Here is a 24150-nt window from a genome sequence, read left to right on the forward strand (position 1 = left end):
CACTTCCTAGTAGCAGTGGCAGTAGCAGCGTTTATATGTTTATAATATCTATATCTGTTATTATCTTTCCTTTAAATGTATATTTTTGTAATATCTATATCTGTTCTTGTCCTGCCCAGACACAGAGCTCAGTCCCCCAGAAATACTTATAATCATGTACATTTCATGGCATACAGCTCCATAAATAAATAAATATATTGCTGGGAGTCAGTGTTTGTATCTGGGCAGGGCAAACCTTTTCAGCCTTACAAACAAAAATACCCCAGATGTTGAAGAGATAGTGTTCCAGCAGCTGTCTTTCATAATATGCACTTTATACCATTGGCCAACAAACTATGACTCCAAACATTGAAATACTGAGTACCCTTATCACATTATTCATAGATATTAAGGTCAGAAGGGACCATTATGATCGTCTAGTCTGACCTCCTGCACAATGCAGGCCACAGAATCTCACCCACCCACTCCTGCAATAAACCTCTCACCTATGTCTGAGCTATTGAAGTCCTCAAATCATGGTTTAAAGACTTCAAGGAGCAGAGAATCCTCCAGCAAGTGACCCATGCCCCATGCTACAGAGGAAGGCGAAAAACCTCCAGGACCTCTTCCAGTCTGCCCTGGAGGAAAATTCCTTCCCAACCCCAAATATGGCGATCAGCTGAACCCTGAGCATATGGGCAAGATTCACCAGCCAGATACTCATGTGTATCATGCTGTATCTTCTTGCTGCTAAGTTGAGAGATGAGCACATTCTTCAGTAAAGTTAGATGCTTCTCTGTGTAATTGGATATTGTCTGAGTAGGAGGAGACCCTGCTTCTAGAAGAACAGATTTTCATTTAATCTCTCACATGCTGTCCATAAAAACATCTAGCAACACTAATTAGTTGAAAGTATCACCTGACAATATCTCTTTATCTCTAACTCTCTGCTCAGGTAGTCTTTCCAGAGCTTTCCCAGATACAAACGTAGCAAGAACAGGAACATCATATCAATCATATTGCCTTATTTGAACTTTCCTTTCAGGTGGTCTGGATGTGAACTATATCAGTGTTTCCCAATGACCAGTTTGTGGACTGGCACCAGTCCCTGAGATCTTCCGACACAGTTTAGGAAGGCAGCAAGCCAGTCCCTGGTATCAAAAAGACTGAGAAACACTGAACTATATGACCTAACATATAGTGCTGTGATGTGGACATCATCTTCATCAAACTTCCCATAAGAGATCTTACTGTTTTTCTGTAGGATTTTATTTTACATTTGTGATATATCTATGAAATGAATACCTCGTTAGCATATTCCTAGTCCTCTTTAAAGAAAGAATCCATAGTGGGTGGCTTTCCAAAAACAAAACAAAACACATTGTTCTTCTAAAATGACACAGACTGATACAGCCTAAAATGTCTTTTTCACCATCGTAATGTAGACAGAGGTTTTTTTTTATAGCTGTGGTAACCTCTTTAGTCTTTCTTCTTGTGTTGAATAATGATGATAAAAGTAAGATCAGTTTTATTGGTCTTACTCATACTTCCAGTGTGGATGACAGATCCTGGAAATGTATTCAGATATAAATGGCTACATATGATTTTATGCATTTGGGTTTGATTTCATCATATCTTGGACATCTGCCAGTCTTTAGGCTCTAGACTGCAGCTACAAGTTTGCTCTTTTATGAGATGATACAATTTATTATCAAAGATTAGTCAGTTCACTGCCTCTTGTAACGCGCATGTTCCCAGCACTGCCTCATCTGATGACAGGGTGAGATATCTGTAAGCAACCACTGACAGCCACAGTCCTGGTTTTTTTGTTTCTCTCTCCCCCCACCGTTTTCACGTCTGCTGCTCTGCTCTACTGGGTCAGTGTCATTTGTTTACTGTCGTCGTCAGTTGACTGTTGGGCTGGTAGACAATAGGCTGTTTCCTGATTTAATGAACGAATCGTAAATAGTTAGCATTTGTTTATGTCAGCATTTTTCCATCATCAGTGTGGAATCGTTCATGTGAAGTCTCCCAGAACTCAATCCTTGATTGTTCTGGCTGTGGAGGAACTTATGCACTACCATTATGTTTATTTCTATATAAATGCTGATAATACACAGTTTTTTTATTTAAATCAGTTCCAGTTTTTCTGAAATGGCATCAGAGATACTTGTTTTCTTTTAGAATCGAAAGTTTGGGTGAGCCTGAATTTTCTTCTATTACTTCTGTGAATGATGACTGTTTCAGAGGGTGTCTCCAGAGCACAGCAAGATTTATGTCAGAACATCAGTTTTAATAAACCATTTATCCCATTTACTACAGTAGTAAAAAGGCTTGAAATCTTAATATACAACAGTAGATCTGATCCAACTCCCATTCAAGTCAATGAAGAAGCTCCCATTGACTTCAGTGGGAGTCAGATCAGGTCCAGTGCAAGCTTCTGAAGTAAAATTAAATCAGCTGGTGCTTCCTCCATTTCTTTCTCATATCTGAGCAGGTTTCATCAATTCTGACAGACAGATTTGGGTATTCTGTTTGGCTCTCCCTGGGAGAGCTAATTCTAGATGTCAGCATCTTTAGAATGTTGCATCTTTTGTCCTCTTTTGTATTTTGCTGTTGTCTAGGTGCACGTTCCAGAAGAGACGTTGGCCAAAGCAGAACATGAGGCAGAATTTTTATGTCCTCAATCTGGCAATCCTCCAAACTTACTAAGAATCTATTCTGTTAGACCCATGGTAGGGCACTCCAGGACAGGGCTTTAAGTAGACCAGACCAGACAATGGGCTTTATGTGTGCCATAAACACAAATTATTCCTGATTCTGGCAGGAATAATCTGTGTGGAGGAAGTGGGGTAGCCCAGAGCTAGACAGGATATTGGCACATATTAGCACTTCTTTTGTGTCTCTGTTGAGGTACTTTGGATCCAGTTTGTTGCAGTGTATGTATATGACCTTTTTTAGATAGGAAAGCTGAGGCACAGAAAGGTTGCATGCCACATACTAAACCAGTCACAGGTTTAGGAAGCAGCAGTTTCTTGCGTAATGCTGACCCACACAGGGGCTTCAGCTGCGGGGATCAAACCTGGGACCTTCGGAGCGTAATGCATAAGCCTCTACTGCATGAGCTAAAAAGATACGTTTCTTAAGCAAGGCTATAACAGGCTCAATAATCTTTAGGAGGGGGCCTAGCCACTACTACAGAGGGACAGAGTGCCACTCCAAGGAAGCAGGAGTTACGCTTGCTTCCACTAGTCAATGTTGTCTCTTTCAAGGCTTGAGTATACCACAGATTGACACCATCTTTCTGCTTCTGGAAACTATTGTGAGCAATGAAGGGAGGAGACCATACATGGATGAGTTTTGTCCATCACTAATAATGAGAAGCCCTGAGAAGCGGAAGGAAATGGTTCATTTTGTGAAGATTAACAGCAGACTCCACATGCAACTGTTGGTGCACTTAGCTCCTGTCTGAGATTAGCACTCTGATGTCAGGAGGATTTAATTTCTGCTTCACATGATGCTGTGAGGTTGATCACTTCTTTTTGTGACTGCACACAGCAAGGAGTCCCTGAACGACGCACAGCAAACTTGAAAGTAACCAAAGACCAACTCTGCTATTATCTGCGAGGGTGATCCATGGGAAGCCATGCTCTTCTTAAACTGGGAGGCCAAGACTTGTAAATTTAGGTGCTCATGTCTCAGCCATCAAGCTCAATTACATGTCTCTTTATTATAGAGACAGGGTGGGTGAGGTAATATCTTTTTATTGGACCAGCTTCCCTTGGCAAGAAAGACAAGCTTTCGAGCTTACACAGAACTCTTTTTCAGAACTACACTGCATGTCTCTTTATTTTATGATGAGGCGGTTCTTATAATATTTTTGCCTGCCAAACTGAATAACACATGTTAAGCCAAAGGGGATAAAAAGTAATCTGTTAATTAACCATGGTGATAATAGCACTTTGGAGCTGTTACACTAAGGACCATCTAGCATTTTCATTATAAACTTCCTTTCCAGAGGTTTATAACTTGCTATTACTATTTAATATTGATATAACATTAGCACCCTGAAGCCCAAACCAAGATCAGAGTCCCATTGTGCCAGGCACTGTACATCCAAAAAAATGGTCCTTGACTCAAAGAGTTTATTTTTTAACAAGAAAAATGACCTGGGAAGGATAGGTAACTTAAAACTGGCGTATGGTCATATCTCTCCTGGTGAGAAATCTGGGAGACTGTGGTGACAGTGAGCCCAGGAAAGGCTGAGAATTTAGCTTCAGAGAAGTTAATCTTGCCAGTACTAACAACCCCACACATGAGCATGGGCATGGTCAGGCCCCAAGAAATCGTGAGATTTTCAAAAACACAATTTGGGGCTTTTTTTGTTTGTTTTTTTTTTGTTTGTTTTTTTCTTGTTTTTAAGCCTTAGCTTGCACTCGGGTCCCATTTTTGAGCTTTTCTTCACAACCTGGGCCTAGAAACTTCCTTTTCCCCCCCTTTTTAATGAAATCAGAGACTCACGTGATTCCAGGAGCTGGGACTTTAAGAAAAACACCAAAAATCCTGAGACTATTGATAAAACCATGAGAGTTGCCAACAGTGCGTCCCAGAGTTTCCAGCTAGGTCTCCCTTTGGGACTAGGATTTGGGAAGACAAAGGGTGTGGCCTTTCATCCTCACCGATCCTGAGAATCCACAAAAAAAGGCAAGTTCCAGTCCCGCTGTGGGCCAGTCCCTCTATGCTGTTCTCTCGGCTCCTTCCCCATCAGCATAGCTTTTCCAGTTATAATCCCACTGGCCACATATTCCATATCTGTGCTAGGAACCTCTTTCTGAGGAGGGCACAGTCGAGAGCATAATTTGATGCAGTACTAATAAAGGTGTGAATATCAGTTCACTCAGATATGTACTGCCCTGATAAAGACACATTCTTTACATGAAAACATAATGGGCCAATTCCTGTTCTTGCTGACATCACTGGGAGTTTGACTTTGAATTGAAGGGCCGCAGAAATGAGCTCAAGGTCTAAGCAGGAAAGTTCTCTCCCTGGCTTCAGGAGTATGCTGGGCTGACGCTGACTTCATTAGAAGGAACCGACACACCCATGTCTGACAGCAGAATTTGGCCTAAAAACATTTATAACTCTCCAGTACAAGAAGTGTCAGTGGTGGGTGCCAGTACATGTACAGTAGGGACATATGTCCAACTACAGCCTCTAAATCTGTGCCTGTGACTATTTTGTATGCTCACAATAGATGGTGCCTATATAAATAGCACAGAATCTGTATGTGCAAATGATATTTTCGCTTGCAACTGAGCTAGCTAGATGCCATTTGTGCACATAAATTATATTTTGTGGGAGGCATAAATGATTTGCAGGTGCAAAGATGAGCAACCAAGCCAAGTCCCCTTTAAAAATGTGGCTCAGAGGCTATGAACTACAGTATTGGTGTAAAATCAAGTTTTAGTGAATACAGTGATAATATATCACAGTTTAGCCTCTTAAAATCATTGACATACGTAAGCAGACACATCTGAAAAATAGAAATACACTGGAGAGCATAACACATAGGGCTGTTGACTGGAAACAATTACCTTTGATAATAAATAATTCTTCAAGTTGTTTTCCATGTGCAAGCAAATAGATCTGTGGGTTTTTTTCTTTTTCTGGAATAAATGGCAACAGCTAGATAAATTATGTATTCATGTTATCTGTGTACTGTTATGTATTGATTTGCTAGGGTATTTAACCACATTAATCTCATTGGTTTCCCCCTGAGAATCTCAGATTCTTTTAAACCTTTGTTATTTTGTTCTGTTCTGTTCTTGATCTGAATCTGTGCTGTTACACTGGGGATGAATTTGGCCCACAGTGTTATTTAGTGCCGTGCCTGAAGGCAGTGGTTCTTAATTTCTGGTATTCATACTAACCCTGGAACTTTTGTGACTGCTGTTCTGTGATCCCCCTCTGACTCAAGGCCCTGATCCTGCAAAGAAATGCACAAGCCCTTACTCCAGCAAACAATCTCACTGGCCACAAAGGGTATTTGCAGGGGGGTAAGGGAGCCTCTGTGCTCACTGCCTGTGAGCAGCTGTTGCAGCTCACCTATTTGATTTAATTTAAGTTTACCCTTGTGCTGGGCACCCATACAAGACCTATCTGCCACTTACATCTTTCTGACTCTTTCCACAGAGGCAAATTTCTGTGCCATGCAGGGGAGCCCTGTGTGGCCTTGCCAAATTCTTCCCCACCATTTCCCCATGTGCAGCAGAAATGCACTAGTTCTTCTGCCAAGGGCCCCCTGACCTCACAGGGGAGGAGGCAGGATTGGCCCTATAGTAAAGTCAAATCCAGTGAAGTTGAGCTTCAAGCACTTTATTAGAGGGAGAGTTGGAGGGCTGGAGCACATGACTTATGAGGAGAGGCTGAGGGAACTGGGCTTGTTTAGTATGCAGAAGAGAGGAGTGAGGGGGGATTTGATAGCAGCCTTCAACTACCTGAAGAGGGGTTCCAAAGAGGATGGAGCTCGGCTGTTCTCAGTGGTGGCAGATGACAGAACAAGGAACAATGGTCTCAAGTTGCCGTGGGGGAGGTCTAGGTTGGATATTAGGAAACACTATTTCACTAGAAGGGTGTTGGAGCACTGGAATGGATTACCTAGGGAGGTGATGGAATCTCCATCCTTAGAGGTTTTTAAGGTCCGGCTTGACAAAGCCCTGGCTGGGATGATTTAGTTGGTGTTTGTCCTGCTTTAAACAGGGGGTTGGACCAGATGACCTCCTGAGGTCTCTTCCAACCCTAATCTTCTATGATTCTATGAATCAGTGCTCCCCCATCTGGTAGTGAAAGGCACTTAAGTCTCTCTCTAGGTGAGTTATCTTGTCTGTCTTATTTGAACTGCTTTTTGAGGAGAAAAGACTCTTGTCTTGTTTTTGTGGCCAGATTCTGAAAGTGTATAAATGGTGGCCTAGATTACACATCAGTGTTAAGAGATGCAGTTCTTGGGTGGGGAATGAGAGGACATCGGATCTTTCTAGTAATCCATTTACATCCACCTTGTTATGGTTGTAGCACTCATTCACTCCAGTTTCCTTCACCCTTCAACTTATTTACTGTGTTGCAACTCTGCTGTAAATTGGATTTAACAATATATATGCTGACGAATCAAGAGAGTGGGAAACTAACTATTAGAAAGAAGTAAGAAGATATAAAATAATGTACTGAGACCTCCTTTATTTCAGAGCTTATTTCTTCCTTTGTTGGTTGCTTTTCCTGCCATCAGTCCTGTTGTTCTACCTTTTGCCATGTAAGTCACCCCAGCTAACATTTACACAGACTTGCCAGCATTTGACTTACATCACCTCCAAATTTGACAGAGGATAATTTTCATGGTTTTTCACCTTGTAATTTGATCTTCTGCATCATGGCATTATATTCAAATGTGTTGAGGGGGAAAAGAATCTAACATGATTGGTTAGTGAACTGGCTAGAGGGCTACATCCTCCTCTGGTGTAAACTGCCATAGTTCCGTTGGCTTCACCACCATTGACTACACCAGTTTACATCACCTGACGATCTGGCCTAAATTTTTTAAAGGCAAGGAAACATGGAAAGAATTATTTTATAATTAAGCCTGAGTTCTGATCCTGGTGACTTGCAGCACAGCTGATGGTCAGAGTTTGGAGAGTCAAAAATGTTTGTGCAGTGAGACTTGTCATGAAGAAAATAGTCTGAATAAGGGAAAAGACTGTTGGTGCATAAAGGATTGTGAATAAGCATGTAAGCCTGGTTTTAATGTTTTTAGTACTCCCTCTAGTGGATGGTTGTGTAACAGATACACTGTGATTCCTCTGCAGGTTTGTGGAGAGAAACAGCGCTTTGAAAAGTTGATGGAACACTTCCGAAATGAAGACAACAATATAGACTTCATGGTAAGCCTTACTGTCATTAGTAAATTAAACTTTCCTTTTTGCTGTGTCCCTTCCTGTTCCCCGATACTCCTTTGGGGCTTACGTACATTTTTTCTGTTAATTATGTATTGAGTATCTTCAAACTTACATAGCTTCCATTCTTTACTTTGCTCAAATTTTGCTATTGATACTCTTCGGATGTGTTATTATTGGCTACTGTACTTAGGGGCTATCTGTGTGGACCATTCAGTAGAACACAGGTCTGGGACTTGGAAACCAGTATTCGAGCCCCAGCTACACCAGTGATGTGCTGTGAGGCTCCCTGTGCCTGTGTCTCCCCTTCTGACCAGGGCCATCCCTACCCATACGCAAAGTACGCAGCTGTGTAGGGCACCAGGAAATATTGGGCACCACATTTCCTGGTGCCCTGCGCAGCTGCATGCTGCTACAGTCCCAGTCCCACCTCTTCCCGCCCCTGCTCCGCCCCAGCCCCGTCCCCACTCCCGAGGACTGCAGCAGGGGCCCGGCCTGCACTCATCAGCAGCGGGAAGTGCAGCAACCCGGCCCCAGCCGCACCACCAGTGAGTGCTGGGGGGTGGTTCCCCCCTGCCCCACCACGGGGGGGTAGGGGAGGGGCTGTGTAGGGCCCCAGAATAGCTAGGGACGGCCCTGCTTCTGACCTTTGTCTGTCTTGTCTTGTCTGTTCAGATTGTAAACTCTTATGGGAGAGACAGTTGCTTACCATGTGTTTCTCACGGTGGGGCCCTGATGACAGATGGGGCCTTTAGGTGCTACTTTAACACCATATGTTTAACAATAATGCTGGCAATGAGTAAGAAGGGCCATCTACATGTCAAAAATGAAGTTTGCTACAGTGTGCTCCCTTTTGTCCAATTTAATGTCTACCTTTGGGCCCCTAGTCAGTTGCCAATAAGGCCCTTGGTAACAGAAAATGTGGGCACTTATGATGTAGTGGAAAGGCTTTTGTAAAAGTATAATATCTTAGTATGTGATCATTGGCAGGCACAACTGGAGGACTTGTTTGTAGTACTGTGCACTGTAACTGGGTGGGAGAATAGAAAATATCTGAAATCTCAAGATGTGCATAGTGTACATATGCCAACATCCTCAAACACCCTGTGACAGGGAAGTATGGCCAAGACTCATTGCAGCCGTTGTCCTTCCTTATCTGTAGATAAATATAACACTAGTTTTTACCACTATTCGTTCCTCAATTTGCTTGTGCATCTTCACAGACACCACTTCCCCTGAAACAGGAAAGAAAATAGAAACATAGCGGAAGAGTACATTGGCACCCATACACACCAAACTCTAGCTCTTGCTTTGCAAAATCTCATGAATCATGACATGAATGAGTTTAAATGGTGAACATAATGAATTTGTTATGAACTGAGCCTTAACATAGGTCTTAAAAATGTACCGTACGTGAATTTTAGTGATTCCTTAAGGTGTCAGCTTGAAAGCCCTGGAATCAAAGTCCTCTATTTATTCACAGAAAAGGCACAGCACAGGCATCACCATTGCAAGCTTCAGAATGCTGCCCATGCCGATGTGCCTCAAATTTGACCTGATAATCCACCCCTTGGGGTGAGAGAATAGGTCTGTCTCTGTGCCCATTCAAGCCTTGGCCTTTCTGCTCAGACTTCTGACAAGGATGGCACCTAGTGCCAGTTGTGTTGATGGGTTTTGTAATGTGAACTTCTGTCCATTAGGAATTAGATTAAGACCACCATGGCGTTTCAGGTAGGTTTTGAACTGCATTCCCATGGCAATGATTTTCAGCCCCTGCAAACTTGGGCCAAACTCAAACCCATGATGAAGAAGTGAAAACGAAATGTCTCATTACCAATCCAATGAACCGTCTGCTTCTTTTGATACTCTTAAAAAACAACAGAACGTGACACCCAATAAAGAATGTTTAAACGGCAGTCTCTGGGCTTGTAAACAAAATTCTGTGGCTACTTTCTCATGTTGAAACAAAAGCTTTACAAAATCTAAAATAACTATGCTAGGCTTATTGAACTGTCTACAGTGACTCCATACAATCTTGTTGTTGTTGCTCTTTGTTAGTAGTATTGCGGTGGCACCTGGAGCTCCAGGGGGGGACCAAAGCCCCATTATGGTAGGCACCATATAGATTAAATATTCTCAGCTTTGTCCCATTTTTGGCTTCAACTTAATAGAAAGGTTTGTCTTATGGACAATCACAAAGGCAATATCCCAACCTGTTCATGATTGTATAATATTCCTGTAACGACTCCAGCAATTGCTTACATGAAAAAGTAATATGAGGGTAGTATTCAGTGTATTTTTAGCCTCTTTTACTGCAATTTAGCAACTGGAAACAAGAAGACAGAAGCCTGTGGTCAGCCAGCTCTCCACAGGCCACCAGGAAGTGTCCAACTTTATCGATAAACTAACCTTTATTTACATATATCCAGGCTTGGCTGAATTAAATTTTTATTTTTTTATAATTTCAACAGATAATATCAATGTTTATTTTTAAGCATTTTTTAAAGATTTTTTTTATAAATTTAAATTTGCACAGTTGTGCAAAATTATGAGCTTCAAGGATTTTTTCAGTTTTTATTGATCTAAAATTTTCACAGTTGCAGGAAGATATGGGGTGGTCAGACAATGGAGGGGTCAGATGATAATTATTTAATGACAGTAGATTTTGAGATTCTTTATAACCATTAAAACACAAATTGTTAATGTCACATGTCAAAATATACAAAGTAAATACCCTTAAATCAAATGCTAATAATTTCTCAAGCAGCATTTTTCTTACTTTGCCTATCTGTAAATTTCAATTATTATCAATGGAATTTGTTTTGTTTGTGAGTGTATAGTGAGATTTACCAATAAAAATCAAATCCTTTCAGGCCTACACTTATTAGATAGCCTGCTCTAAGGGTACAGTGTGTCTTTTCTATGTTATGTTAGATGCTGTATATAATTATGGCCCTGTGTAACTGACTATGCATTATTGACCAAGTCATGAAGTTCTTATTTAGGTCCTGTTCCTACCTACCTATCCCTCCTCGCACCATCCCATTGTGTTCTCTGAAAGTGGGGCTAGTTGTCTCTGGGTATTGACAGGGCATGTGATGTGAATGCTGATCCTTGCCCCCCAGATTAAAGGGCCTTATTGTGCCATTACATTTTTAGAGCTCATCATTGAAGTCAATGTTGAAATCTGATTGAAATGGAACAACATGGCTCTGAGTAAGGATTGTCAAGAGCTGGCCCAATACTAATAAAATCTGCTTCCACCTACTTTTTCTAAGTGATTAAATACTTGACAGGCCTACAGCAGAAAGACAGAAAATTAATGACAAATGGTTTGACAGACTGGATCCTTCTGTCACCATCTGGTTCTGACTATATCCACATGCTGTTAAAAACAACCTATGACAAATATGCTTTGGGGTTGTGCGGGAAAGCTAGACCGTACAAGATAGAGCCAATGTGGAGAGTTCTTGAATGTTGGATTGCTGAACCACCTATATTGTGTGAGCATTTGGGTTTGTAACATGTGCCAAAGTCAGTTATGGCAGGATGATAAAAAATTATGGCAAAAAATCAGGGCTCCAGGAGGCATTGTTAAAACTTGAGTAATAATTCAAGTTATAACTGAACATGAACAAAGATATTTCTGCAGCTGCTCGACTTCAGCTTGATGTCAACCGGAGAAGATAACAAAAAAGGATTTTTGGTTAATTATATCCTGACCTGGGGGTGGAGGTAAATCAGAGGGTGTTAATGTGAAAAGAGGAAAGAGTAACTAAAAAGAGGTGTTTCAGTGAGGGTTGTTATTGTTGCCAGTAACTTGTTACTGTTTAATTTTAAAAATAACTCTTACATTCAGTTACTCTGATCTAGTAAACTCTTTACTCATGTGTATAAATGTCTGCAGTATTAGGGTCTGAGAAAGGAACTCAGGATTTGCCCTTATTCTTGCAAGAGTTTACTAAACAAAATAAGAGAGTGTAACAGATCATTTTAAAATTAAGAGGATTTGGCCCTCTGTTAAATTACCCTCCAGTGTGCCATTGCTCAGCAGTTTGGGGCCAGTAGTGATACTAAGAAAAAAAGAGTATTTGATTATGGAAACTTGAGAAGAATATATTGTATTATAAAGATTCACATAATGAAGTTAGCTTTCTAGCCATGTTAAGGGAGCGTTTTCCAATTAGAAAGGGTCAAAGCTGAAATATTTGGATTTGGATGTCCACTGTCCCCCTCTCCTGTACACACACACCTCCACCTCCACACCGCCCCCTGCACCCCGCTCCCCCCCAAATGAAAGGGGTCTTTGAATCAGGGGGAGGAGGAGGAGGTAGTTATTCAAGCATATCCCTACACTCAACCACAACTGTATTTGCATTGTTGGAGACCTACACAATATTTTCTGCAAACAGATTATTTAAATGAAACATATGCAGTATGGATATTATGCATGCACGCACGCACACACACACACAGAATCATTTGACACAAACAAGCTATGTTTAACTCTTGGTTAATCAGTTTACTATGTTCCCAAGATCTTGTATAGCAACTCTTTGACCACCTGGAGGCGGTCTCTACAAAAACAGCCATCAGGCAGAATTAGCTGGCATTCTTTTTATTGTGTTCTGGTAAATAGTAATTCAAAGCATAGCCCTCCTGTTCGCTTACTTCTTCCTGCAAAATGTTGGTTGACCCCAAAGGGGTAGATTGTTCTTGAAGTCTTGGCTGTATGTAAAGTCATGCTGCATGGAATTTATCTTCTTTCAGGTGAGTCCTAAGCCGATTGACTGACTGTTTTTAAACACACATACAGTATCATTTTATTTATACTATAATACCTGTGTATCTGAAAAAAATAGATATTGTAGCCTATTAACTGAAAAAATATATCAAACATATATATCAGTACTCGATTTTACTGCGTAAAGGTAACAACTATACAAAGACATTTATAAAAATAACTGAGACGAATCTGGCAAATTCTGTGGTCAGATAAGCATGTGCAACTCCCACTGACTTAAATGGGAGCTGGGAACATGTATCTCAGGGCAGAATCTGGCCCAACAACTATTGCTACTCTAAGCTAGATCTATGTAAAACGAACAGGCAAGCTCAGCTGGGTGATACAACCTGACACCCTGCATTTTGCAGCTATCCTTCCACCATAAGCCTCAGCACCACCCTGTCTCATCTGTTATGGAGGGAGTGGTTGTAGTGATGGCTCCAGATGACCTTGCTTGGGAGAGTTTGTTTCTTTCATTGTGTCTGTGTTAGTTTATATGCTAAGAAATATGAATCTTATCATTAGTTACTAAATCTTGGATTTTGAAATCTCCAGGAATAACAACAAGGCACCTTCCATTTAAAATGCCCAGTCCTGTTGTCTAATTTAACAGTGCCAGCAAGTTGCAAAACAAAATGTACATATCATTATTAAAGAAAAGAATTCTGGCCTTCATTTGAAAAATGATGTTGTTTTCTTCTCAAGAGCTAATTAAATTACTTCTGGAGTCTGATGGAAATCTAACACCAGGTGGACAATCTAACAATTGCCTGGAAACCATTTTATTTCTGTGGACAATGTAAAGGGCACAATAAAACAAAGCTGAGCTCTACAGATATTCCTGAACTTTTGAAATCCCACATTTCCATTAATCAGGATAAACTAACACCTTTTAAACCAGGATCCACTACTTTAAACAAAACATCTGACTCCTAGAAGAAAATCAGAGAGTTTCCATTTGTGGTAAATATGACAACATTAAACAATCATAACATCTATAGTGATGTTTGTCAAAACAGAGGGCCTGAACCAATCCCCATTGAAGTCAGTGGGAGTCCTTCCTTTGACTTCGCTGGATTTAGGATCAGGCCCCAAATCTCGTGCTTTTCGTGATGTCACAAAGGCATGCTGCCTTTGCACACACCATCTGCTGTTCAACTGGTGAGGTTTGTAGTGGATTTTTTCCCTCTCTATCTGAAGCATGAGCTATTATCCCTGGGTAGGAGGGAGGAGAATCGTCTTTAAATACTCTTACGCAGTGTAGCAAATCCTAGCATTCTGTACAAAACAAAGGTTGCACCGCTATTTCTTGTTAAATTTTCAGTCTGTGATGATTGTTCCCTACAGGTGGCATGTATGCAGTTCATCAACATTGTAGTCCATTCAGTAGAGGACATGAATTTCAGAGTTCATCTCCAGTATGAATTTACGAAATTAGGTCTGGACGAATATTTAGATGTAAGTATGGCCTGGTTTTGCTCTGACCAGAATTGGTCATTATCTCCCAAATGGATTAACATATTTGAACAGTGCCAGGCTCTGCATGGCTTGAATGACAATTGGGGTCTCTGCTAGTGCAGAGAATTGCATATTGTGCCTCTCTGTGCCAGCAAGGGCCACTCCATTCCAGATGGTTCACCCCTAACCTCCCTTCTGGACTCCATTTTAGGAGGGCAGCTTTACAATGTTATAGGTTCCAGAGAAGCCCTAGCTGCAAAAGCAATAGCGTGAATTCACTGCCTCAGTCCATCCCCCACTGCCTTAATTGGCCAGCACGGTTCACTTCTGGAGTTGTGAGGGCTGCTTGCAGGTCTCTTGGTGAAGGGGGATGTTGAAAGCATTTTGTGTTGCTGCAGCCTCCCAAGTTCTGATCCTGGGGGCCCTGCTCCAAGTTGAGCACGGACCCTCGAGTGAATTTGGTCATTGCTCTGTATTTTTTTGATCAAAATGTGCAATTAGTTGCTGTTCCAGGTAAGGTGAATGAAACCATACAAGGCTCACACTTCCAGCATACTGATCTTTCTTCCAAGGGAGCTGGAACCTGAATCTAATATAGTGACCTCTCTGCTGAGAGGGCTGGGCTCATTTCAGACATCTTGGCAGCTAAACTGTTTTCTGCTAGTAGCCTCATAGCAGCAAAGTAAACCCAGCGACAGCTTCTGAGAGCTTCGCTCAGTCCCTGCCCCTATGCTCAGTAATGGGACGCACGGTACGTAACTACCTTCTTGGCTCCAGAAACACCATCCTCTGGGCAGCAGGAATCAAACCATGAGTATGGCAAAGCAATGAGTAAATGATCACTTGGTAAAAATGACAAATTGAAGCAAAAGGAAGAAGTAACCTCAGACATGTACTTGGAAGTATGATGTCTGTTGTCAGCAGAACTATCCTTACATTGTTCAAGCTACCTTGATTCTTTCATTCCCCTTATTTCTTTATATTTCTTTATCCCAACAGCATCGCCCCCACACTGAAAGAGTCAATAAGCCTGCCTAATTCTCCTAGTTTTAAGCATTTATCTTTGCTGGGAGCTGATAATGTTAGTGGCTCTGCGGATTCAGTAATACTTCTTATCTAGCAAGTATGGGGTATCTTCTCCCGTTTCCAGGTACAGAACTCCTGTTATGTGCAGTGGGAGACATACCTGCCAGCAATGGAAATCTATAAAAAGCACATTGGGGAGAAAAATGGGGACATGCCTTTTAACTCCCCTGAAGTCCATTGAACCAGGAGAGCTTTTGGAAGGGACAGAGGAGATTATACATATTTTGCTAAAAATGTAGCCATTGTGTCTGCTAAAATGGGACCATTGATGTAAACCTACTCATGGAGCATGGATGAAAATTTGATCCTCATCTTGTAATTATTCATTTCCCCAGACCTAAGTTTGTTCCAAAGTTGAGCCTCACAGCTGGCCATAATGGACCAAATTCATCCCTCATGACGTCAATTAATTGGTCTGGTTCTGTTCTTGGGGCCCAATTGAGCAAGGTACTTAAACACATGTCCGACTTTTAAGCATGTGAGTTAGGCACCTGGCTGAATCAGGACCTAGGTTACCAGGTAAGGTGGGGAGCATTTGTTGAGCAGACACAGTATTTCTTCAAATGATTAAATGCTATGGTGCTAAGATTAAAAATGACACATTATGCTATTGAATGTTGACTAGAAGTCCGCAAGCTCCTGACTTTAGAGATTTACTGGCACCTTCTGGAAATGTTCTATTTAAAGAGAATGGTGCTTTTATATCACGTTTCTCCCTTATCCCCGTGTATTTCTCTCTCTCCTAGTGTTTTATTATTAGGAACATTTACATGGAAAACAGTATTTTTGTTGCTTAGGAGTTTGTCTGTTCCTGCTGTTCTTTGGCTCTGCTCAGTGATCACAGAGCCAGAGCTACTTTTTGCTCTCTGCTAGGAATATGCACGCATTGACACTGAGCACTCCTTTCTGTACTGATGATGATCTTCTGCCAGCACAAAAACTGTAATTCATCTAAAAAGATATTTCATCACAATCTCTTCCTGACCTATGCCTATTCAGCTCAAAGGCTGACATTTCAAATTTTGTGGCCTCATTTCAAACACAGGCAGAACAATAGAGAACAGATACAGAGCCTCTGCACAGGTACACAAGGAGGAAGGCACACGGAGCCTTTCCCTCATCTCATTCAGGGGTCAGGCACAGTTGAATTCCACTTATTTATCTGAGTGCAATGATTACTGTCACCTACTGCCTTGTGGGGCACTAGCCAGCCCAGAGTGGGTAGGAAGGGGGCAGAGCCCCTCCCCTTCCTTTGTACCAGTTGGCAGAACTGACTGCTCTTGCCTGTATGCTGGGGAGTTCCAGGAGGTATTTTTTGTCTCCCTGACCACAACATCTCTCCCTCGGAGCTCTCCACTGCAGTGGCGAGGCGTGGCGCCACACCAACCCCAGGGTGAGCCTGTTCCTGAATAGCACAGTGTGGGCCACAGTATATAATAGATGTTTGTCAGAGATTTACATGGCACATCAGTGAGTCTTCACATTCTGATTGGTACTCTTGTCTGTGTTTAGATCTCGCTTATGTGCTGTTAATAGTTATATTCAGATGTTAAGATCTCAAACACCTGCCATTAAAGAAAATGCTAATATTACTACAGAAAAAATTACTGCTTAATTTTAAAGTTTGAACTTTTGGGGGCCTCCTTACATTTTGCCATGTATTATTTGTAACTCTCAGTGATGTTTAAAAAGTTAATCACTTCTCTGAAATACGAAAATGGGGCCAAACTTGATTGCAACGTATTTGCATCTGTTCAGTATTTGTGGCCTTGTCATTGCATGCTGCTGAATACATTTCATGATGCTTCTTTTACTTTGGACTTTCAGAAGCTGAAACACACAGAGAGTGACAAACTGCAAGTGCAGATTCAAGCTTACTTGGACAATGTTTTTGATGTGGGAGCTTTGCTTGAAGATGCCGAAACCAAGAACGCAGCCTTGGAAAGAGTTGAAGAACTGGAAGAAAATATTTCTCATGTTAGTGCAAAGTTGAAATGACCTTTGACTTAGTTAAGGCTATGCTGTTAATGCTTTATATTGGTGAGCTTGCTGCAAGCACAGGCTTAGACACAGGTAGAGCCTCTGGGTGTCAGGAGCCTCGGCGTAAGAGGAGTCATTTGGGCTGTTTTCCTGATGAGGGATTAAGCAGGTTTTTGGCATCTAGATCTTAACAAATCTTGAAAAATGTCAGGAAAGAACATCTCAGGGATAGTTTCTTGTGCAGCCGGTTATGGAGATCCAGGTGTTGCTAAGTGTGGTATGTCTTCAGTTGGGAAAACGACACTTTATGTTTCCTTCATTTTTTGAGAGATGACAAGTCTCCCCTACTGTAGTTCTTGTGGGGAGGCCTCCAACCTTGAGTCAGTGGGGACTTAGCAGAGGCTGCTGCTTCTCTTCGTACTTAGAACTGACTCTGGATTCAATTTAGAATCATTCATGTTAACGATGAAATGGCATCAAGTAGTGGTGGCTACTCCTCAACAATAACCATGTGTTTTTACTGTTGCATAAGAAACTTGTAATGAAAAACAAGACACACAAGAATGTATTTTAGCCCTCATATTCTCCACTCATTAGCTAATTGGTGGCTTTACTCCTAGGCCATTTACAGACTCAGTGAGAAAAGGGTTCCTCCTATACTTTTGTGTAATTGATTATCTTGTTTTACTTGACCATAGCCATGGATGGGGAAGAGCGCCAGGTTCTCAGATACCACAGTGATCGTTGTGGTACAAGAGACGAAATAGAATAGAATTGCACTGATTAGTAGTTTGGGTCTAATGTGTGTTATGTCTGTCTGACTCTCTAGGTATTTATATGGTCCCATCTTTGTAGCATCTGAACACCTCACAAATATTAGTGAATTTACGCTCCTAACTGTGAGCTAGGAAAGTATTATCCCCATTTTATATGTGGCAAATTGAGACAAAGGGAGATTAAGTGATTTGCCCAATGTCACACAGTGAGTCTGGATTAGAACTAGAAACTGAACCTAAATCGTCAGAGTTAACCATAGAATCTTCTTTCCTTCCCATTATGTGCACACAGGTCACTGTGCATCTTGAAAAGTCCACCACTTAAGCACTGATCATATGTATACAACTGGTACATGTTGACTGGTAAAGTTCTTACCAGAAGTCACTGATTGCAGCAAGGAAGTTTTAGGTTAGACATTCGGAAAAACTTTCTAACTGTCAGGGGAGTTAAGCACTGGAACAAATTACCTAGGGAGACAGCAGAATCATTGTCATTGGAGGTTTTGAAGAACTGGTTAGATGAACATCTGTCAGGGATGGTCTAGGTAATTCTTAGTCTTCCCTCAGTGCAGGGGACTGGACTAGATGACCTTTCAAGTTCCTTTCAGTTCTACATTTCTATGATTCCCAGCTTGAGTAGACATACTCATGCTAGCTCTCATCAAGCTAGTGTGCCAAAAACTGTAGGCAGTTATGTTCAGAGGCGAGCAGCAGCCCGGGCGAGCCACCCCATGGGTATGTCCTCAGGCAAGATAGCTCATGCTGCCGCTTGCCACACGACTATTTTTTAGCATGCCAGCTCATTGAAAGCTAGCTCAAGTAGGGAATCAGGCTGAGACTCCCACCGCCGGCTCCAAATGTAGACATAACCAGAGAATCTGACTCATCAGGCTCACCTGGTTCCTATCTGGGGCACCCGTACTGGTTCTGCTTCACATGCATATGGTTTCTGTAGTCCTTGGTGGGAACCTCACCATTGATTAAGCATGTATGTCCTAGCTTTGTGGGTTGGAGCGTATGGATTCCAATAGTTCCAGAGTTCTTAGTTTCAGGGTAGTTACAGATGGAATCACTTGACAGCCTGGGTCTGTATAGAGTTATGGACAGAAAAACTAATTTACATATAAATTGCAGATTCCTTAGCAATATGGTACAAATAAATAGAGCAGATAAACATTCCATGCCATAAAAGTACAGTTAGAGTTCTGTGCGACTTCCAGCACATTCACTAAGTATGTGTAAAGCAGAAGCAGACTGAGGAAGCAGGCATTTGGGATTATTTTAAATCTCTGAGCAGTAGGACTGTGTCTGATGCGGAAAGGAGATGGATAGAGAACAGATATGCACTTGGACTTCATAAAACAAACTGCTAGAGCCTCAAGAGGTAAAGGCTCAGGTGTGTTCCACATGGTTCAGTAATGAGGACTGAAGTGTAGTATTACTCTGAGATGCAGGGCTTGCTTTTAGTTTTTCCATGTCAGACATTTTTGGTATCAATTATTTTAGTCTTGAAAATATGACTTTCCTGTTTTAAAAATAAGTGTTTTCCTGACTTGAAAAATAACCCCCAAAGTCGTAACTTTACTCCAAATTTTGAACATTGGCTTGACATAGAACAGGTACATTCTTTCTCAAGAGCAATTAGAACTGACTATAATATTCTCTCCCTTAAAGTGCTGTTTTGCTCTGAAAAATGCCTTGGTAAAAATGGTGCATTCTTATTTAATAGATCTGCTAACTATGAGTGTTCAGAGACATAATTGCCTACTTTAGTTACTAAAACATGTTTTTTTCTGCCTTAGATTTTGTTGGGCAAATAGAAATAAATTTGGCTATGCGAGTGAAGACTTAAAATTCTCAAGTTCATGCTTTAACAGAATTGTTAATTATGTTGGTTCCAATTGCCGAATCTTTACCTCAAAGTTTGCAGAGATGCAGAAGTCAATTGCACATTACCACTTACAACACACCCCAATTCAGTCAGAATTACAGTTTGGCTTTCAGATCCCATGTTAAGTTTGTAGGATCGGCAATTTACAACAACAACACATTTTTATTTGCGAAATGAGCAAATCTGATCTGACAGTCATTGAAAGACAATAAACCTGGACCCTAGGGATGCAGATTCTACTTTGCAAAGTGAATGCAAAAATGGCATTGTGTGGTTCCATGATTTTTGTGTCTCGGTGATTTCCAGATTAAATTTACCCAGTTTATAAGTAAAGTGATAACTTCCTGACCGTTTTTTCAAAGTGGCCCAGCAGTCTTGCTTTCTTTGTAGGGTATCCTCTTCTTGAGCAGACTCGATAAACTACAGTCTTATTGGGTTGGCTGCTGATCAGATTTAGCAGATGTTCAGATTTAACAGGACCATCAACAATACAGTTCATGCCCCATGGACCAAATAATGAAGTCCTTACTCAGTCAAAATTTCCATTGATTTCAGTAGGAGCTTTACTGAATAAGAACTTCAAGATTTGGCCCAGTGTCACTAGTTTACCAGGTACCACTTTTCCAGTTAGCGCTACTAATAGTGTTGATTGAGAAATCTCTTACCATCAATATCTTTTTTTCAATTACAGTTATCGGAAAAACTGCAAGACACAGAGAATGAAGCTATGGCAAAGATTGTGGAACTGGAAAAGCAGCTTATGCAGAGAAACAAAGAACTGGACGTTGTTCGAGTAAGTGCGATGATGACATTCCAGACAGATGTCACATTCAGGAGAAAGAGCTCCATTTCATTTTGTATTTAGTAATGGTATTCATTGTGTGAAATGGGAGTATGACAGTGAATTGTGATGCTTACACATGGTTCAGACTTTATGGATTGAACTTTTCTAACTTTGCACCCATAATCAATGGCAGGCGGATTTACTTGTGGGTGCAAACAACAGACGTTCGACATTTAACTCTCTGATTGCCTGGCCAAATCAGACATGTAGATGTCTAAACGTTATCATTCATGTCTGCATTTAATTCTACCTATAGTTTTGCACACAGTTGATTGTGGGTGAAAATTACAGGCTGAATTAAAGCCTTCAAAAAGTTTGGATGCATAGCATCAGTGGAGTTTCAGCAGGTGCCTTGCTTGTGTGTAGAGTCCAAACTCACTCCCTTCCTGGGGTATGGCTTCATTAGCACAGACATTAATCATATAAAATATAATTTAATAAAATATAAACTTCAATCCAAAACTTCTCCACAGGCTGGCTGCTTCTAGGCTTACTTCCTCCTGACTGCTCAGCTCACGCACTAGATTCTCTCTCTCTCTCTCTAGCAAGAAGTTAGCATCTGTTAGCCGATGGCCAGGGATGTTTGGTGAGGTGCCAGCTATGCCCGTTTATACCATCCGTGACTTTAACTGCTAGAGCTCAGAGCTCCTTCGCAGCGGGCAGTCAACACTGACTGACAGGTGCCCCAATGGCAGCACTAAGAGCCTCTCCACACCCGTGACTTTAACTGCTAGAGCTCAGAGCTCCTTCGCAGCGGGCAGCCAGGATTGACTGACAGGTGCCCCAAGAGTTTGCCCCGTGGAGGCGGCACAACTCAACGCTAGGCTCTTAGTACTCTCACCTAATGGCCAGGCTTTATAGCCAAAACGGCTGAGGTTCTTTAATTGTGTTGGCTGCTTTACAGTAAACCAGAGAAACAAGTCAGGCTTATGCACAATGGTTACCAAAATTTATTAAACTAGATTCTAATCATGTGGTTACAAAATTGCTAGTGCCTACTTATTTAAATGTAGAGATGTTACACACACAAACAAGTTACAAAACTGAAGCCACAATCCCAAAGAAAGAAAACAAAGTATAGAGCTCTATTTCAAAATATGTGTACACTAAAGATAGGAGATCAGGTGTGGGTGCTTCTTACCCTCCTTGCATCTCTCGATTCCAGCGGTGCCAAGCCAGGATCGGTCACTCAATTCCGCGGAAAGACGAATAAGGGACAAGGCTTAGGGACCCTCTTAGCTGCAGAAGCCTTGGGAGGCTGTCACTTATCTGACCAGCAGATAGATAGTGAAAAGCACTCAAAAATCATGGTGCTGTAGGTCCCATACTTATACCTCTGTACTCCTTTATTCTCTTTCTCCTTTCTTATGCCAAATTGGGGCTGGTCTGTCTGGGCGACGCCAGCTCTCGCAAGAGTAGTTCACACTTGCAAGGGAGAAACAATAAGTTTCGACTACTGGACACTTCTTTTATCAGGGTAAATATTTTCCCACCTAGGATGTTGGGGTGTGTGCATCACGCTATTTAGTAGGGGCTAAGAGCCATGTCTGTCACAGCTTCTCTGTCTGCTGTGAGCCTAATCGTTGTATATGTTCCCAGAGGCACATTGTCACAGCACACCTGTGCTTCTCACAGCTTCAAAGGCTGTGCTGGAATTTATGTTGAGTGCCCTGTTGTTTTGGCTCCTGTGTTTCCAGCAATGCTGGTCTGAGGGGGGGGCTGGCTGTCTGGCTACATTCCACCCCCTGATGCACCACACTACATCCCAGATTGCAAGGTGGCGGTGATGCCAGCACCTCTTGCCCTCCTTGGGGAAATCTAGAAATACCCAACAACCAAATTAGAGGATGAGGGTTCGCGGAATTGGTTAGGATCCCTTTTTAGCTCTAGGTATCTGATTTGTGTGGAGGAAAGAGCAGTTTGAATCAAACGCTTCATAATACATAAAGTTACACAAAAACAATTACAATAATTAAAATGGTTAAAACAGTATTTATAACTGAATGTAAAAACGGGGAGAGGGAAAATCCCAAGTGTATCCCGTTACATATTCCACAGGCCGTCCCCAAACAGTGCGATGCCATTGTCCCACCTCCCCCGAGTCAATGCGAGGGTGGTTGGTGTACCATGCTGCTCCCCACTGAAAGATGTCGCTTTTGTTCCACCAATCATTTGGCTGAGTGGTACAAATTCAATTCCCAGTCCATTGGTTGAATTTAGCAAGGTGCACATCCAGCAATTTGTAGCACCAGCAGCTGAGGCGATGGTTTGGATTGCTCCCCGAAGAGGATGTTCTGGTATTGCCAAGGTGACTGGAGCCAACAGAAGGATCATGAGGGCTTGCAGGGACATATCTCGGGTGGGTCGTGTTCTAGCTAAAAAACTTATTTAAAACCAAAAGCAAAAATTACACCTGCTATTATAAGTAATGGCAAATATATCAACAGTCCATAGTAGTCTCTAGTGATCAAACAGATCTGCTGCATGGTCCATTTTGCTGACAGGTTAGCTGGCAGGTTGCTCGGAACCATGGGACCATTCCTGCAATAAATCACATGGTCAGCCGGTCTTGGATGCGATCCAAGCCTCTGTAATGGTTATTAGCCTTTTATCATCATTTAAGGCACTCCATACACCTTTCTCTTTATAGGCGTGCAAAACGCAGGTAAAGGTTCCCAGGGCTGGGTGTTTAATCACAACAGTGTCCCCGGGAGCATACTTGGAACTGTGCAGTGGTGTTCTGGCAGGGGAGATAGCTTTCCCTGTAGGGAAGAATCCCCTGCTGATTGGACTTCCTGTAGGAGTCTGTCTGTTGTTTAATCTCTGCACCACTTCGTCCAGTCTGTCTCCCCATGTGCCATCAGTAGGCTTCAAGTGATTCTTTAGCAACCCATTCCAGCGCTCGACCATGCCATTAGATTGAGGTCGATATGGAAGGTGGAAGGTCCATTGGACTCCATGGTTAAGGGTCCATTCCCTTATAAGTTTATTCTTAAAATGCGAACCATTATCTGATTAGATTTCTTGAGGCATTGGGACAATTGCTGTTAAGCGGTTTAGTCCCATAATTGTGGACAACCCTGTTGCCAATCGGGTTGGATATGCAAAACCAATCCCTGAAACAATTTCTACCCCAGTCAAGATGTATTTCCACCTCTGCCTTGTAGTGGGCAGTGGTCCGACATAATCGACCTGCCAGGTTGCCCATAGTGTTTTTCCATCTCTTAGCCTGGCAAACCTTTGTCCTTCTGCTATATGTTTTCTAGTCTCAGCACAAATAGCGCAGGCTTGCACCAGGTCTCTAGCCTGTCTGTGGGTGATCGGCCACCCCCTGATATGTGCTTGCCGCACTAACTCATCACTTCCTGTGTGTCCTAAATTATCATGTAACCATGAATATAAGCGTT

At 41.9% G+C, this 24150-nt stretch overlaps 1 protein-coding gene across 14 annotated transcripts in view; it reads left to right on the forward strand.

The window, feature by feature from the left end:
* Window positions 1-24150, forward strand: part of FMNL2 (formin like 2) — a 268077-nt gene that overhangs the window by 211689 nt on the left and 32238 nt on the right. For all 14 annotated transcript variants that reach the window (XM_043525637.1, XM_043525640.1, XM_043525638.1 and 11 more), the window contains 4 exons: window positions 7836-7910; window positions 14056-14166; window positions 17080-17229; window positions 20591-20692. In XM_043525637.1, coding sequence (XP_043381572.1) covers window positions 7836-7910; window positions 14056-14166; window positions 17080-17229; window positions 20591-20692 — 438 coding nt within the window. The remainder of the gene's footprint in view (window positions 1-7835; window positions 7911-14055; window positions 14167-17079; window positions 17230-20590; window positions 20693-24150) is intronic.

Source organism: Chelonia mydas, chromosome 11 (assembly GCF_015237465.2).
Source record: "Chelonia mydas isolate rCheMyd1 chromosome 11, rCheMyd1.pri.v2, whole genome shotgun sequence".
In the NCBI taxonomy this organism is placed as follows: domain Eukaryota; kingdom Metazoa; phylum Chordata; order Testudines; family Cheloniidae; genus Chelonia; species Chelonia mydas.